This window comes from Panicum hallii, chromosome 1 (assembly GCF_002211085.1).
Source record: "Panicum hallii strain FIL2 chromosome 1, PHallii_v3.1, whole genome shotgun sequence".
NCBI lineage: Eukaryota > Viridiplantae > Streptophyta > Magnoliopsida > Poales > Poaceae > Panicum > Panicum hallii.
This window is the reverse complement of record NC_038042.1, coordinates 10197090-10214985: the sequence shown is the minus strand read 5'-3', so window position 1 is coordinate 10214985 and position 17896 is coordinate 10197090. Positions and strand designations below refer to the sequence as shown.

At 45.6% G+C, this 17896-nt stretch overlaps 1 protein-coding gene across 2 annotated transcripts; it reads right to left on the bottom strand.

Moving 5' to 3' along the window:
* Positions 1-4746: 4746 nt before the first annotated feature.
* LOC112876405 (cell division cycle-associated 7-like protein) lies at positions 4747-16251 on the bottom strand. Of its 2 annotated transcripts, none has more exons than XM_025940508.1 (6): positions 16072-16251; positions 6089-6286; positions 5891-5988; positions 5735-5809; positions 5480-5618; positions 4747-5125 (listed from the first exon to the last, which is right to left on the bottom strand). In XM_025940508.1, exons 2-6 carry the CDS (start codon positions 6221-6223, stop codon positions 4907-4909), a joined length of 666 nt encoding a protein of 221 aa, XP_025796293.1. In that variant the 5' UTR covers positions 6224-6286; positions 16072-16251; the 3' UTR covers positions 4747-4906. The 2 variants fall into 2 exon arrangements, with proteins under 2 accessions (XP_025796293.1, XP_025796300.1); XM_025940515.1 differs by having other exon boundaries at positions 4748-5122.
* Between the last annotated feature and the right edge of the window lie 1645 nt (positions 16252-17896).

Sequence of the window (17896 nt, the reverse complement as noted above, 5' to 3'; positions counted from 1 at the left end):
TCGGATGATAATGAGCCACCTCGTGGTGACTTGTTAGAGCCACCTTCTCAAAAGGAGGCGCTGCCTCAGAAGCGAAAAACTTCATCCGTTGGTGCCATTTGGATTCATGCTAATACTAAATTCAAGCCTAGTGAGCCTATACTATCAGAGGAGGATCTAAAGATTGCTGGACCGTCATGTCAGGAATTGGATAATCACTACATGCTAGAGAGTGCAAATGGTGTCGAGAACATTAGTGTACATTTTCATGCATGCAACTTTGAAACTGCTTCCCTAGATAATTTTTATATTGATTCAATGACTTGTATGACCTATTCAACCTTGACGCATTGGACGTTAGCTTGTTGAGGTGCTTCTCATTGTAAGTTCCTTCACACTAGAGTTTCATTAATTAGTACCACAATGTTCAAACTAACGATTTGTTTTTTATGTAGAAAAATGTTTCAAATGGCAAAAGAGGTGGGGTAGATGTCGGATTTTTGGACCAACAAATATTCTCATCCATAATGATCCAATTCAAAACCAATTAGTAGATCAAATTGCTAAGCTTATGAACCATGACTTCATGGTAGGAGCGTACAACCCGGGTGGCCACTAGGTTCTAGTAGTCATTGTCATCAAGTGGAGTCTCATATTCTATCTAAACTCCACGAAAAGTGTGTAGAAGTGAAAGTTCTTAGATGTCCAACAAGTTGTTAATTGGTATGTTTTTTTGTAGGTTTGTTTCTATATATGCAAATTTTCTAACTCTTTAATGTTGCTAATCACTACCGCTTCATGCAGTGCCTTTAGAATGTACATGAAGACTAAAGGAATGAAACCAAAGTTCAAAGTAGTGAAACTCACGCATAAGACCGAGTTTCATGTAATTCTAGCAAAGAAATGAAGGATTCCATTTTCAATGCAGTATTGCCTTAATTTATGCCATTTCATCTACAATAACATTTTTGTGTATTGTAGTGCGCTCAACAACCACTAGGGACCATCTATGTGGTTTCTACGTTGCACACAACATGATGAACCTAGTGTGTGATGGAAAAACCTACAAAAAAGTTGTTGTATGTACTCTTCATAGCGCGTTTATGCATTAATCACTTATTTTATTTATTTACTATTTGCCAGTATACTTTTTATTAAGCGTGGTGTTCTGGTGTTCTGCAGGATTATAAAGCTCCACCCAGCCCAATTTCTGAAGACACATATGAGACGATCAGGGAGATGCTATGCGATTTCATCATCAAGGATGTCATCCAATCGGATGACGGCTTCTACTGTGGTCCACTTTGAAACTGTGGAACTTGTGATTATGACATGTGCAGAAAATTTAAACTTGATGTACATGTGTATGTTTATGTTACATTACATTATTGTGAACTTTAATGATATGTGAGGCTGCATTGTAAACTTGTGATACGGGATGATATGTTTATATTGCGTTTCTGCATTGTAAACCTATCTTTGGTGCTGTAGAGTATATATATTGCCTGCAGGTTCAAGGTGGCTGCCAAATCCTAACTGGTTTCAGGATGTAGCCAGGAAATAGGCCAGCCAATTAGGCTGGCACAACTATAGGTAACGAGCATCATGTTTAGCCCGTTACCTTTGACAGGTAACCCATTACCTTCCATAGATCAATGGTAACGGGCTTCAAGTGACGACTGTTACCTTTGATTTATCACTAGTAACAGTCACCAAATAAAATCCGTTACCTTTGATATGTCATTGGTAACAGGTTTCAAGTGAAGCCCATTACCAGTGACCAATCAAAGGTAACGGGTGTCATTGACACCCGTTACCAATACTGATAGTGGGCCTAGCGAAGCAGCCGCACGGGGTCATTGGTACTGACCTTCTGTAATGAGCGTCACATGACGTCCGTTACCAATACTGATAGTGGATCCAACGAAGCAGTCGCACGGGATCATTGGTAACAACCTTTAGTAATGAGTATCAAGTGACGCCTATTAGCAATACTGACAGTGGGCCTAGTGAAGCAGCCGCACGGGGTAATTGGTAATAGGCTTTAGAAACGGCGCCCGTTACTAGTGAGAAATCAAAGGTAACGGGCCTCAGATGATGCCCGTTATCAGTACTGATAGTGGGCCCTGCAGAAGCAGCCGGATGCGGTGATTGGTAATGCCCGTTACATTTTGCACGTAATTGGTAACGGGCTTTGCCCATTACCGATGATCGGTCATTAGTAACCTAGAATCTAGGCCCGTCACCAATGTAAGTCACTGCTCGTTATCTATTACCCTGCTTTCATGTAGTGAATATTTAATAGATAAAAGAGAGTATAGGATAGATAATTATAGTTATTAGCTATATATCTTATTTTTATATTAATTCTAATTAGCCCGTGTAGGAGCACGGGTTGATAGGCTAGTTGTCAACAAATAGCAGCTGAGAAAAGTACAGATCTTGACTCTCGAGCCTTGATCTAGTGACCCATGCCATCACCATGCAACTTCGTCTTTGCAAACCTGCCCTGCAACCGCGGGTCTCCTGTTCCATTAATACCTTATTTCCCCGCTTCTTATCTTGAACAAATAAGGAAAGACTTGACCAAACACTGCTTCAGTCTTCACATAATGAAAAGCACAGCGGCTCCTCCTCCATTGCAGCACCTTCTCATGAGGTCTCCTGTTCCATTAATTTCTAGGGTCGAGCGAGCTGCACTACCATCCCTTCCAAGGTCACAAGGAAGCATGGAGATGGCTCGGTTAAAAGCCAGGGAATGAGTGCCAGTGCCACCTTCTTCTTCCAAGGCACGTAGGAAATCTCCCCTCTTCCCCTCGACACTGCTGTCTTTGGCGACCGGCTTGGGCTTGGTCTTGGGGCTCGCCTTCGGGAGCATGACGTCGTAGCGCAGGCGCCTCTCACCGTCACCGACCTCGCGCACCCGGACCTTGAGCTCGCGGATCTTTTTGGCGAGGCGGTGGCGCGTGGGCGCCATCCGCAGGTACACGGGAAAGTGGTGCAGGGATGCCCAGAGGCCGCTCTCCGGCGGGGTGAGGTCGCGCTTGTAGAGCTCGATGTAGTCCTGGGCCATTTTGACGATCTCGCGAACCTGCTTCATCCAGGCGCGGAGCGCTGGTCGTCGTGCACCATCTCCGTGTTGTTGTGGTGCATGAGGAAGCCGTTCATGCAGTCCATCTCGTCCTTGATGAACTGGATGTCGCCCTCGACACCGCCCAGCAGCTTGGCCTCGTCCTTGATCGCCGACGACAGGATGCCCAGCAGCGAGTCCACGGCGCCATGGGTCTGGTCGGCCATGGAATAAAGGAGAGATGGAGAGAATGTAATGTAGAAATGGATCGAAGGGCTAAGGGCGGAATTCAGCAACAGATTTTCTTTGCATATAGCTAGTAGTTACAAATTGATGGAGAGCTTGCATTGGTATGATTGGTCCGAGGCAAATTAGTAGACATGGACATGACTAGACCTGCGCAAGGTACGAATTTATAATGGGGCTCTAGAGTGTCTAGAGAGATCACCACACATCTACCTGTATATCACGCGCAAGGCAAACCTAGCTGGGCTTGCGTAAAGCGTTCCGGCTATGCCATCAAAGTCGAATAGTATTCTATTCTTGCACTGCCCTAAAGAAAAAAGAACTGTATTCTATTCTTTTCTTTCCTTTTCCCATGGAACACTGAACCTAATACTTCTCCAACTCCAATCCATATGGGGGAAGCGCGCATGCAGATTGCCAATCTTTTGTACCTTACCCCAGCCGAGCTACTAGTATATACTATATAGTATATGTCTATATGATGATAACTTCAACCCGCTGCCGCTTTGACATGTACGTTTTACTCGGAATTGAGGTTGTTCAATGCATAAGTCAACGTAAGTTCAGCAATAACTACACTTGATGCCCTTTGAATTGCGAACAGTTAGCCAATTATCATGCTATCATGCTGTTGGTATACATGGTGTAGTTCAGCATTTTGCGAAATGAGTACGTTGGTACTTGAATGTTCAGAACCTGTATTCAGAGTTGAGAGCATGATGATTGTTATGCAGGAACTGGTAGGCACTGGTATGTAGTAGCCATGTCTTTCTTCAATTTGGAGAATCACCACCATGTTCTGATAAGGAACTGGTAGGCGCCTCCGACGTGCTGCACGTCGTCTGCGTTGGTGCACCCGGGCACCGCAAAGGCCGCCGGCGCAGGCTCCACAAACTGCAGGAAGCGGACCACGCGGGAGAGGGCCGACGGCGTCCTCGAATTCCTGCTACTCGCGCTCGCGCTAGTCCATCACGGAGCCCGGAGACGGCGAAGGCGGACCAAGAATGCGGCGGCTACGAGATCAAGCTACCGGGCGACACACTCGGGAGTTGGGAGACGGTCGACATGAGTAGTCGAGTCAGCCTGGAGCCCAGACCGACGTTCCGGAATGACCCAAGCCATCTACATCCCTCTGGGAGCTGAGACGCCGCGTTGGACTGATAGTGCAACCGAGCTAAAAGCAGTTGCCATCGGATCCAGAGGATGTCCACGCGGCAGCAATCCGGAGTAGATCCGCACGGAAGAGATTTTGGGGACCGTCCCCACTGGATTTTTTTCCTTTTCCAATCACCTTACATCCTACTAGTAGTACATGGCATGTCAGCCTACCTCAACATTTCTTGCTTCGCCTGCTGTGATTTTACAAAACTCTACATTAATGAGCACAGGTTCTGCTATAAAAGATGAATTTGCAAAAGCAGCATATAGAAATAGTGTATTTATTATTCGAAAATAAATTAAATAGTGTATTTGAAAGACGACACACCATGGCACTGGTCCAATCCAATATTCTGACGTCCAAATACAAACAAGGACAAATGTCATGCACCCATTAAAAAAAAACATGTCATGCACAATCATAGTGCGAAAACGGGTTCATCTTCTACCTCATCAGAGGAATTTAAAGAATTTTGGAGCCACAGTGACGTCTTCATCTGCAAGCTGTGCACCAGCAATGTCAGGGACTGGAGAACCATTGGGTTGCACGATGTTATTATCAATAGCATTAGGGTTCTCATCCCTCGGCAAAGGTGCCCTCCCATCAACAAGAGTGTTGTTTACTCTGTAGATGGTGGTCCTTTTCTTGGTAGGAATAACAATGGGGCCCTGCTGCATGTTAATGACAATGGGGTCAGCCAAACATATAAACCAAAATGAACAATTTGCAGGATACATCATAGAATTTAAATGTCAGACAGTAGGACCTTCTGACCACAATTGCCAGATGGATGGTAAGATTCCAAAAGGTGGAGAAACTGGAGTTTCACTATAGACTATTGTCAGGCCTAAGGTGATTAAACCTAAACTCTATAAACTTTGCAGAACAAAAGTAGGAAATGGAAACAATATTTATGTTTTTGGTTTGATTTTTGTCTAGCACTCTAGTACTTCTGTTTTGCACTTCTATGCTGAACCTGGATTTTGTAGCATATGGTCTCCAATTAATGGAAATCAGCAGGGTACCTTTGATGAAGTAGATCTCTGCGCCTGCGCAGCAGCCACAGCATCTGGCCCCTTTTGAAGGAGATCATGAACAGAGGTGCACCCAGAAACCTTGGCAGCATGGGTCAGTTTCCCTGTGGGCATCTCACCCTTCTTACGCCTGATAAAACAAACCCAGATAATTAGTCAGCCAAAACTGATAATAGAATGATCCCAGAGACCCCCGCCATGAGAATTAAGCGCAATTACCCAACATAGGCTATGCAAAAAATTCACCTGCAGCAGCTGCAATTACAGATGCCCCTGCACTTGGGGCAGATCCAGTCTGCCTGCACCTCTGCCTCACCATACCTACAAGGGCTCAAAGATGGCTATCAAAGGGACGATGGCTGCCAAATGCGACAAAGAAATATAAGGAGATGAAAGGTTCACCTATTGAGTAGGCACCTGCCACAATATCTTATTGGGCAGTGCCCCTTCTTCCTGACTGTCTTGCAAGCCCCGGCAAAATTTTTGGTCGGCTGGCGGCACTGCGGAGGATGTACAAGCAAAAGAATCAAATCCATAAACCTCAAACTCATACAGTCAAAAAGAGAGACTAAAGCACGGGAGACAGTCGGATTAGCTCACCTGGTGGCAGGTCGTACCGGGGGAGTTGCGCTTCCGCTTGTTCTTTGCCACGGGCACCATGACCTCCAGAGGTTGTGGCATGGTGACATTCTCCTTGCCGGAATGACTGTTCCACTCCGGAGACGATGCAGCCATCAGTCCGACGATGTGATCTTGATGGCGGTGGGTGTCAGGTGCAGGAATTCTCTCACTGACTCACTGTTGTTTCAACAACAACATTACAAACAAGATCTAAACAGAATCAAGAATTCAACATTGAAACCTGACAAATTCAATTTCGTGTTCCATTGCAGCATTTAAAACTTATCTCTGAAAGATCAGGAAACAACATCCACGTGCATGTAGTCAAGACATCACAATTCCAACATCCGAAAATTTTCTAGGGCATCCCAAATCAAGTGTCACAACATCCTAACGCACCAGATGAAACATAAAAATCCTAACCAACCAAGTTGCAACATCTCAGAACACCATTTGCAACATAAAAACATAAATCTTAACATCTTAAGAACGCACTGAAGTATCGGAAAAACCAGACATCCCCAAATTCACGTGTTGCAAAAGTGGCTTTCTTAGGGGTTGTTTGGATTCCAGGTGCTTATAATAAGCCCTGTCACATCGAATATTTCGATACCAATTAGAAAGACTAAATATAAACTAATTATAAAAGTAACTGCATAAGCCTAGGGTTTATTCGCGAGACGAATCTATTAAGCCTACTTAATCCATGATTAGAATATATTTACTGTAGCATCACATGGGCTAATCGTGAACTAATTGGGCTTAATAGATTCGTCTCGCAATAAAGTCTAGGGGATATGAAAATTGTTTTGTCATTAATCTATATTTAATACTCCTAATTAGCATCCAAACATCCGATGTGACAGGGTTTATAATAAACCCTGTAGTAACCAAACCTAGCCTTAGCCTTTCGGAGGAGACACTACCAGAAAAACACAGAAAGAAGATATTTGTATTACAGATGCGTAAAAACATGTTTGTGAAACATCGTTAGAGATGTGCCACATAAGGACGTGTTTGTGACGTCATGCTAGGTTACTACTAGTTCCCTGAGATGCCATTCATCATAGATAGGGGTGCAAATGGGTGACTATTAGGTGCACCTCCAACCCTCTTTAATTTAAATATTTGTACTATTTTGTCGGAGGACCATTTCTGCAAATGGGCCTTAGGGGAGAGGATACTCAGATTTAGATTGTGCCTCCTCTGGCATGCAAAATGGGTCTCCTGCATAGGTACTTTGTTGGAGGCTGAATCAATACCATCGAAGACCTATTTTGGATTTGGGTGCCCTTACGAGTCACCTGTTGGAGACTAACCTCACTACGAATCAGATATCAAAATATCGAAGTCTCCAAAAGCTGTCTTTCTCTCCCTCAGCTTTAATCTCTCTCCCCTAACTCATTGACACCTCTCTCTGGTCCGCAATCACCATTGACGCCCCTCCCCACCCTAACATGGCATTCCCACATCCTCCTCTGCTAGATCCCCATGCGGTTCCACCTTAACTGGATCTAGCACAAGCACCAACAATGATCGTGATCGAGCCTATATATATATGTAGCAAACAAGAGAGAAGTAGACGGGAAGCAACAACGGGCTACTAGGTGGAGACTGATCTGATCCTCCGACCAACCCAAGGGGCTCCATCGACCTACCCACTAGTTGGCATCCCATCCCACGGCAGGCTATCTTGGTGGCTCCTCCTCAGCCGGCGGGGTCGGCACGATGGCTGTGGCCTTCGCCACCTGGGTGCAGCTCCTCCTCACACTGCTGCCACTCACGGCTCGCCACCTTCGCCTTCTCGCTCCAGTGGAGTGGATGCAGTTGCTCGACTCTGTCATCTGTTTGCTTAACTCCTTCTAACGGCTTCCTCTACTCAGGTCCATCATCTACTGCTGCACTAAGCGATTCATCCTTTCTAGGTACAACTTAAAACCCTAAGAGCCCCAATGTTCCAGATCCCCAGCAATCCTGTTCGATATCCTAATGGATGTGACATGGAATTTTATTCGAACGGTATAAATCTTGGATGTGGCTTCCTCTACCTGACTCCATCATCTGTTGCCCCACTGAACGGTTCATCCTTACTAGGTATAGCTTCAAATCCTAAGATTCCCAATGTTCTAGGTTCCCACCAAAATCTTGTTCAGTGTCCTAATGGATGTGACTTTGAATTTATCCTAACAATAGTAATATTGGATGAGGAGAGAAGAGTTATGTGGTAAGAGTTGAGGTAGAAATTTAAGGAAAAAGGAAGGAGCCAATTCTAGGGTTCTAGCAACTAAAGGGAAAGTAAGTGATGATTTCCACTATCACAATGACCACATCCAAGGGGCTGAACTTTGAGGTGAAAGTCAACTTGGTGAACTGAGGCTACTATTTCATGTTTCTCTTCATCTTTAATTTATGTTATTTGTTTAATTATTCTCTTCCTATATATGACTATATTGTGCATTTGGTGATTTGTGTTGGTCTCTTCTTTTTGGGCCTGGAAAAACTATCTGAGCCATCATGTAACTAACATCGGTAGTGATACGTTAACAGTCATGCATGGCCATAATTAGTGTCGGTAGGGATACGCTAAACGTCCATGCCAAATGGATTTCCAAGCGGGTTCACATAATTATTTATCTGTGCCTACTCAAAACTGAAGCCACAAGAGATAATGGTTATCCGAGGCAGATTCTACACTGGCACGAATAGCCAACCCTCAGCCACACCGGCTTTCTTGTGCCAGCTCAATAACCGGTAGTGATGAGGTTAGCCGGCATGGATGAAGCGCTCTCCAGTAGTGAGTACAAGTGGACAGACCCGTGAGGCTACCTGAAGAAAAAAAACAACACTAACAACAATTGTAACAACAATTGGACTCTATGGCTAGTCAGGAAAATGAAAATACGCACCGGCTCACTACATAGAAAGCGTACATCCATAATCTCCACAACACTATGCCAGTCGCTACTGCTACAAAAACACTTCACTGGCAGCTTTTTGCCGGTCTCTACACCCCACTGCCTGCATCTCTATATATCATCACTCAGACCACAAAGCCTTCACCACCCCGTACGACTCCATGGAATGCAAATATTGTATGGCCCATCTAGCCTGAAACCAAAACAACCACCGCTATGTAATGCTGATCTGCAAAAAGACGTGATCAAGGCACTCCCATGTCGCTTATTGCTCTCTTACGAGCCAGCATATACACTAACACCCATGGGATCCTAGTCAATATCTAAAATCTTATTATGGATGGGAAGGGCTAGGAACGAGAGAGAGAATATTGAAGAGAGATGCTCTGTAGCCTCACATATGGACCCATTGTAGTCATGATAATCTAGAGCATGACCACCATCCTTGATGGAATGTTAAAAGGTGGCAACGGTCTAATGAGACCTCCATGGAGAAAACGATGCTACCAGTAGTGCCATCAACTCCCATCCTAGGAACCAAGGACAACGTTGTCACCTGAAGAGTACTTTTGATAGATGGTGGAGGACACCAGACAATAACACCGTACCCACAATGGGGAGAGTGGTTTGCCAAGGAGCATTGCTTCTATCTTCCTAATAAAAATATAGGGAAGGCTTTTGCCCGGCTCCTTCCAACAGTTTCAACATCCATACCATTGCTTTCCTCTCCCGAAACCACTTCATATCCATTATCAACCACCATGGAGTCACTCACACATGGCTTCTTGCACTGAACTCATATGTGGTTTCTGCCTTCCTGTCTCCATGTGATCCATCCCTACCAGTGCTGAGCCTACCCAACCAACATCCATCTAAAGTAGCAATAGAGGTACCAGATCCAGTTGTGGTAGGCAGTGGAGGACCCAGGAATTGATCAAGACTAGGGCCAAAATTCTAGCTTAGCTCTATAGCAGGCACACTAGTTCTGGTTCTTATTGTTTCTTCTCGTAAAAGGGGATCAAATTGGTTGAATTTTGTATGTGTAGCACAAATTCTAGTCCCACTTGTTTCATGTTCAGTATCTTGAGATGGTGGTGGAGGAGATCGATCTGTTGCTTGTTCAGGAGCTCAAGGTGCAGGGTTAATTTCGTCGACTTCATTCAGTTGTGTGACAAAAATAAGAGGGAAATAAGGTGCCAAAGTTCGTCGACTTCATTTTGATGCCTTCCGGCTGGCGGTACTCGCCGCAGCCCCAGCCCGCACGCGACGAAGATGCCGAGAATCAACGAGCTGCCGACGACGGGCGAGCCGGCGAGGGGCGACTTCACGAATGACGAGGGCTCGCCTCGGGCGGCCGGTGGTCGCCAATGCGAGCATGCTGTGAACCAGCCAGGCAGGTGGCAGCAATAGGTGGGCAGACGGGCCGGGGCCGGCGCGACTCGCGAGGGGCGCGCATGCTACCTACTAAATTGCTGCCTGGTGGGAACGGGCGCTGCTTGCTTGATTAGCCTATTCATTTTGCATCTAAGCTAAAGAAGTGCATTGAATGTTACCGGACCATGACTAGGTCCACGGTCTCGGTGGCCCTAGGCGCAGGTCCGCCACTCCGGTAGCACCAGATCTGTCTGTTAACAACCCTATAGCCAAAAGGGTGCCGATATGGTTTAGCCACTAGCATTTGAAGAAGAAAAATCATTAGGAGAAATAAGCCATGTCGCTGCTGCCGTCACTGATGGCATGAACTTTTAGCACCTTATGTTTGGGAATGAGATGTAGGGGGATATGGGTACTTACCTACAATAGATCTGCAAGCCCTACTGTGAAATATACCTTTCTTCTTCAGGCACAAGCCCTCCACAATGGTGCTGCTTTGACCATGTTGTTCTTTGCCTTGTGGATCCACCTCTCAATCGGTGCACTAGGTTGGAGTAGATGGCCAGATGTGTGAAGATGCCCAGCGGTGTCCGTGGGTGTGGGGTAGGAGGGTGGAGGAGATGCAGGTGGATTTGAGGTAGACGAAGAGGGCGAGGGGGTGGTGGATGAGGGTTTTGGGATCCCGCGTGTGGTCAAGAAGGCACTGGCGGTGGTAGGTATCTGAGCTTTAGAGTTTTCATCGTGCATGGGAGCGGATATGTGTGTGGGACTTAGACAGTTTTGCGTGACTCTTGCGTGAGTTACCCTGAGATACTGGCTTTACGTATGCGAAAAGCCTATTTTTTCATCGCTAGCTCAACTCCTCGACCGCATTGTGCGGGACTTGCCAAAATTACGTCTTATATATATTAGTATTAGAAATCAATTAACAACTTGTTTACTTGTTGGTTTATTTTCTTTATACTTCTACCAAATTAGCCCAATAGCTCATATTTAATATATTGTACTTCACCTTTTGTTAGATGTAATGATCTTAGACGTGGTAACTAACATCAACAACACTTTTTTGCACAAATTGAAATAGAAATGAGCAAATGCACAAAGCCATAATGAATTTAGAAATGTCACGTGTCTACTGTGAATGTGGGAATGTTGATGATTTAGTGGCGACTTTGCGCATGTACATGATTGGCGGTGTCATCCATGCAATAGTGGCTAGGCATAGCATTTGCGTTGATCCAGTGCTCTTATTAGGATCAATTACATGTTTGTGTGTCATGGTGAAATAAAAGGAAGAGGTGCAACCCATACCCTTGCATGATTGGCGCCAGGGAGTGTTATGGATAGATCCCTCAGTACCCGCAAGGAACACCACTAGAAAAAGGCCTTATAGTATCGGGTGATAAGGACCTTAGGCACCCGTTCTAAAACCGGTACTACGAGACCGATACTAAAAGTCACGGTCTTCATCACCGGATAAAAGAACCGGTGCCTAAGGCTCTCTTTAGTACCGGGTGAAGGTTCCACCTGGTACCTTGGTCAAAAAAAATATTAAACTCGGGAAGAGGCCCGCACACGCACAAGTCACAAGTCACTCGATTTTTTCATGCCAAATACGCATGCGTGCGGTGGCCGAGATTTGAACCCGTGACCTCTTGCCTCGTGTGTACCTCCCTTACCATCTCACCTACACAACAGTTGTGATTGAATGGGAGATACTTTTCTTTTGAAGTAACCAATGGAGGACCCTTTAGTACCGGGCGGCACCACCCGGTACTAATGTCTAGCCTTTGGTACCGTGTGGTGTTACCACCTGGTACTAAAGGTCCCCTGGTCCTTTCCATCCACCTCAAAAGTACCGGCATGAAGATGATCCGGTACTAATACTAGAATTAGTATCGGGTTATCTTCATGCTTGTACTTTTGGGGTGGATTTTTGGCGTGTTTTCTAGTAGTGGAAGGAAGATGACAGACTCCTACTAGGATTCCTTTTTAATCTTTCTAGGACTCATACCTTATAATCCTACTAGGATTTCTACCTTATAACCGACTAATAATCCCTCCCCATGGAGTATATAAAGGAGGGTAGGGTACATAGATCGACAGAATCAACTCAAGCCTAAACTAGGCAACACAACACCCAAGCGCAGGGCGCAATATACAAACAGCCCAAACAGAACATAGGGTATTATGCTACTCTAGCGGCTCAAACCTGTATAAACCAGTGTCCTGTGTCTTCGCTTTTACCATCAAGCTGTAGGTCCGGCGATCCCCCACCTACAAATATACTACCTTGGGGTATCCCCTCGATAGGTTGGCAGATAAAAAACCAACAGCTAGCACGCCAGGTAGGGGTGTTCATCGAAGATCTCCTATAGTAGCTAGGAAAGATCTCTGTGATTGTGATTGGTTGGGTGGCTAGCACCCTAGTCAGGATCCAACGATACATCTAGGGCTGGACGAAAAGCATGTAGCTCATTAGATCCCTCGACTTGACTTGGCTCAACTCGATGTATTTTTATAATGAGCTGAGCTCATATTTTTGCTCGTTAAAGATAACGAGCCATCTCAAGGTACTCGCGAGCAGATCATGAGCCTAAAGAGCGGCTCAGCAGGCATTCGATGGCAACGCCAAAGCAAACGAGCCAAAGCCTCTCAAGTCTCATCCTTATCTCCTCTCTATACTCATCTATTTCTTTATTCGATAGTCATCTGGTTGGGGGCTTGGGGCTTGCCGACGAGGGGTTTTAATGGTTGTTGCAGCGGCTAATCCCTCCTCCTCTCTAGCCATCTTCATCACCTTCCTCTGGCTCCACCTAGGCGATAGTGTCCAGGCCCTAGCTAATGTTGCATTTAGGTGATGCCCTAGGACTTGGACCGTTGGGATGCTCCAACTTTGATTGATGAATTTATTTTGACTTCATTGTCTCGAATGAGAGTATCTAATGATTGAGGACCATGATTCATTGTCCAATAGCTTTGATTTGATATTCTCCATTCATATGGGTCTGATGTAGGAGATCTCTTGCATGGAGGCCTAGTGGAGGGAGGCCCTCAGCCGTGCGGAGCCGATGGTGGAGATGCACGTCGGGATCCTTAGGCCTGTGTCCTTGAGGTGCACAAGATGCTGTCATGCCGTCACGTACATCAGTTCCCTCGATTCAGCACCGGGTCATAGAGGACGATGAGGTGCTTCAAATTCTATTGCGACATCTCCGTTGAGCTCAAGCTCGCGAGGCCGGAGGTGGCACCAAGGTCCAACACAGCTACCTTCCTTTGCTTCGGTCTACCATTGAGGTGGCCTCACGCCCTTATCCACCACACCGTCTTCGTCGCATCTCTCTCCGTCATCGAGAGCTCATGAGCCAAGCAAGCTGGCTCAAGCTCCTAATGAGCTGAGCCGAGCTATGATCTTTCGCTAATTTAACTTAGATAACGAGCTGAGACAAACCGGCTCGATATCCACCCCAAATATAGCCCACTTCTATTTTTTAGCCTGCATAGGCCTGTTAGCCTAGCCTGGGAAATGTAAAAGCACCCGTCTAGTCTGCATTGATAGGAATAGGATTCATCTGCGTAACAAACTGATGATGCAGGCTAGCTTGTGCTTGTTGTGGCCATGGTTCTTGGCACAACTCCTTTTGCTCGCAGCCCACAATTGCAGGGAACAAAACCCCATCGGGTGCTAGGGTTACCGCATGCTCATTCGCACAAGACCAAGCACCTCCACTTTGGCTTCTCCGGTCTCTGCTCTCACGCCATTCTTGCTCGCTCAGTCTCTGTCACCCTTCTCGCTCGCTCGGTTTCCTTCACTGTCAGCAAAGTAGGTGTGTTGGTTGCTCTATCTCTGTACCTACTCCCCTCCTCGCCCCCGCCCCCCCCCCCCCCCGACCACCCTCCTTCTAGCAGACCTCCAAATCCAATAGAGTTGTTCAACCTAAGGCACTCCTCCCAAAGAGTCACAGTGGAGAGAGAGCCTTTGGTGCAATTAAGAATAGGTTCAAGATCCTCTACAAGAAGCCTTTTCATCCTTACAGGACCTAAGTGAAGCTAGTCCTTGCCTGTTGTACCCTGCATAACTAATACTAAGGCATGGAATGGATGAGCACATTCCTCCAAAGGAGGGATGGGATGCTAATCATTTTAATGAAGTAATACCCAATGATGTGCTAATGGACAATACCACCTGGACAGCTAAGAGAGACACTTGGGCCCAACAGATGCTATATTCCTACACCATTTGCTATTGAATGATGATTTTCCTAAGTTTAATCTTATTTTCATGTCATAATTTGTTTCCTTTTTGGATTTGCATTATTATCCTGTCTTTACCCTTTATTTCATTTTTTCACTAGGAACAATTGGAAATAAATTTGAGTAGGGGTGGCTGATTTGGTTGGTGGACCTAGCCTTGATGATGTGCAAGAGGTAGTAGGAGGTAAGGAAGGAAATGGTGGGAATGGCAATGCTGCCCATGATAGGTTGCAGTGGACCAATGTGATGTCTGGTTTTGTGCTATGTCGTTTCACTGATCTTGTGGCAGAAGGGGTGAATACTGTTAAAGGGTTCAAGTGGTTGTGCACCTGAACAAAGTGGCAAGTGCTCTGTCTAAATTTTATGGCATTGAGTTTACTGGAACTCAGGTGTACAATCACCTTCGTAAGAGATGGGCTAGATTGGTTAAGATATGCAGGCTTAAAGATCTGAGTGGCTCTTTGTGGGATGAGGACAACTTCATGGTAACAGTTGCTCCTGATCAAAATGCTGAACATGTTAAGGTAACTTCAACTATCCCATAATCACCTGTGCAAATCATGTCCTGCAATGGGCATTACTACATCAACTAGATAACATGACCCGAATCAATTGCAATGTTGTTACAGGACAATCCAAAAGATGTTGAGTTCCTAAATGTGTCATTGGTCAACTAACCCCAGATGCAAGCTATCTGTGCTAGTTGAGTGGCTTCAGGAAGGTATGCGTTAGGCATCAATGAACCACTGGGTGATGTTCAATCTCCCCCTTAGGGAATAGATGTAGATATTTTTTTTCTCGAAGTGGAGTGCTAACCCCACCCCATGACTTAATTTTAGGTTACAGATCATTGTTTGGTGTGGTCACCTTGCGTGTTTGTAACTTAGACATGTTAGAACAGGTGGTGCATGGATGCATACTAAAACTAATTGAGTATGCACCCAATGGCATGCAGAGATGAATTAGTGCTTGAGTTGCACATCAACTTATTGCACTCTAATGCAGTATCTCAAACATACTACACACACACACCCCATATTCAATGGACAACTCATTAGAACATGTGCTGGAGGTACTAATTCTGTAAGCACGATGAGTGGTCAGTATTGATTGTAATGCACTTTGCTTAGCAGTTTGTAACAACCCCAGCATAATGAGAAATTTCCTTGTCAGTTTGGAATGTACATAAGGAAATATTTCTTGGCAGCTAAGCAAAATATATTCCTTGATGGTTTCATCTAGGCCACAAGAAAAATTAGGTTTGGTGCTTTGTAGTGACTTGATTATTCGAATCCATTTTCTAGCCTGTAGAGTGTAGATAGATGCAAAATCGAATTTATTCCAAACTATAAACTCTAAAGAAAGGAACATAGACAAGCAGAGTATGGTAGCGCCAGGGTGAGAGGTACTTGAACTTGCCTGGCTACACGGTGACCGGGACAAGTCGAGATGGTGGTGGCCGATTGCAAGCAGCAGCCGCAACCAGTCGCAACGTCCACGGTCCCCGCTCGCAAGCCACAACCACCGCCACCGCCGCTGGTTGCAACTCTCAAGCAACGGCCGGCCAGTGCGGCGCCGCGACAGTTTCTTGAAAGGGGAGATGGGGAATATGTGATGGAGTCTGGGACTAAGGGTTCTAGGGATTAGATGAAGTCATATTGGGCCTGCATGGGCTGCAAAATCGAGAAGGGCCTCCGTGGGTTGTGAATTTGAGTAGGTGGCTACCTAGGTTGATATTTTGGTCCACCAGAACAAACCATAATAGCAGGGATAAATAAACGCTAACGCTATTGCTATTGTATTCAGCATTATTAAATTGTGCTTTAGCGTAGCGGCTGTAGCATCACAAACAATGATATCTTCATGTCTACCCTTTCAAACTGTTATAGCTCCTCTAAATCGGGTTATAGCCCACTATTTAAAACCGTGCTAGATATGCCATGTAGGTGATCAAAGCATATATCGGCTAGATCTTAGGTCTTTCACTAGGCACCTTGGCTCACAAAGGATATGGTTTTATATGGTAAAATCACATCATACATAATCTGCTTATGGCCTATCTCTCATGTAGAACATGTAAGGATATGCATAGCATCTCACATAGAGTGTCCGTTTTATGTAAAAAAAAAGTTAACACAGAGGTACTATGTTTGGACCATATAGCTAGCAATGTGAGACTAATTCCACCTCACTGGAAGACACAGGTCTCAATGAGCTGAACTGGAATTCTAATAATTTTGCATATTACATCCTGCTAGGACCGGACAAAAAGCTCGCAACTCGCTCAGCTCATGGCTAGCTCGTCTTGGCTTGGTTCGGCTCGTTGTGTTTTTGTAATGAGCTGAGCTAGCGTTTCAGGTCATCAATTAAATGAGCCAGCTCAAGCTGTTTGTGAACTGCTCACGAGCCAAAATGACTTAAGCCTCAGCCCATCAAGCCCAACTCCAACAGCCACAACCCTGTTGGCGGTCGATTTTCATGATTTTTACCGGCAACATTTCTCCGGATTTCATACTTTTATGGCATAATCATGTTAAAATCATTTACACTGATGAGTTCTACTAGGTTTGTTGTTTATTTTATTTCAGGAGCTCACTGTATGAAATTGGGCTGAAACGGGAGAAATCCCAGCCCGGCCGGCCTAGCACTGTGGCCTTTCAGGCTCAAACTTCACTTGCATGCTCACAGACGCAAGTTCATGTCATCCTGATCGGCACATCTCAAAGGAACACATCCTATGGTCAAAAGGCCTAAGCCATAGATTGATGGACCCACATGCAGTGTCTACCCTGCTCTTTAGGCTCAAAACTGCCTTCCTTGAGTATATGCACGCATTGATGGACGAGTCGGTACAATGGAGGGCTGAGACGAGCCAGAGCCAGACCGACCGGCCTTGACCAAGCCGGTCGGCCTCCAACTTCCTAACTTAAGACCAACGCAACTGCCACCACCTCCAGGAGAACATCAGGAGTGTCCACAAGAAGGGTGGTGACAGATGGCCAAAATCCTAGGCGGGCCGGCCTAGGAGAGGCCGGCCGGCCTGCCACTAGCGCGGCACGTGTCTACCAATTTCCCCTATCTACGTAGGTAGCAAGTTCTACCTATTTGAGTTTGCTCTTTATCGTGACTCGATAGTTTAGGCATGGTGCTTAAACTTAGTTAGTTACCTTGGGTTGTGTTCCACCCCACGGAATAGTGTGGCACACGGCAGGTGGTGACAGCCCTGTCCGTCCCTCTTAGTCCA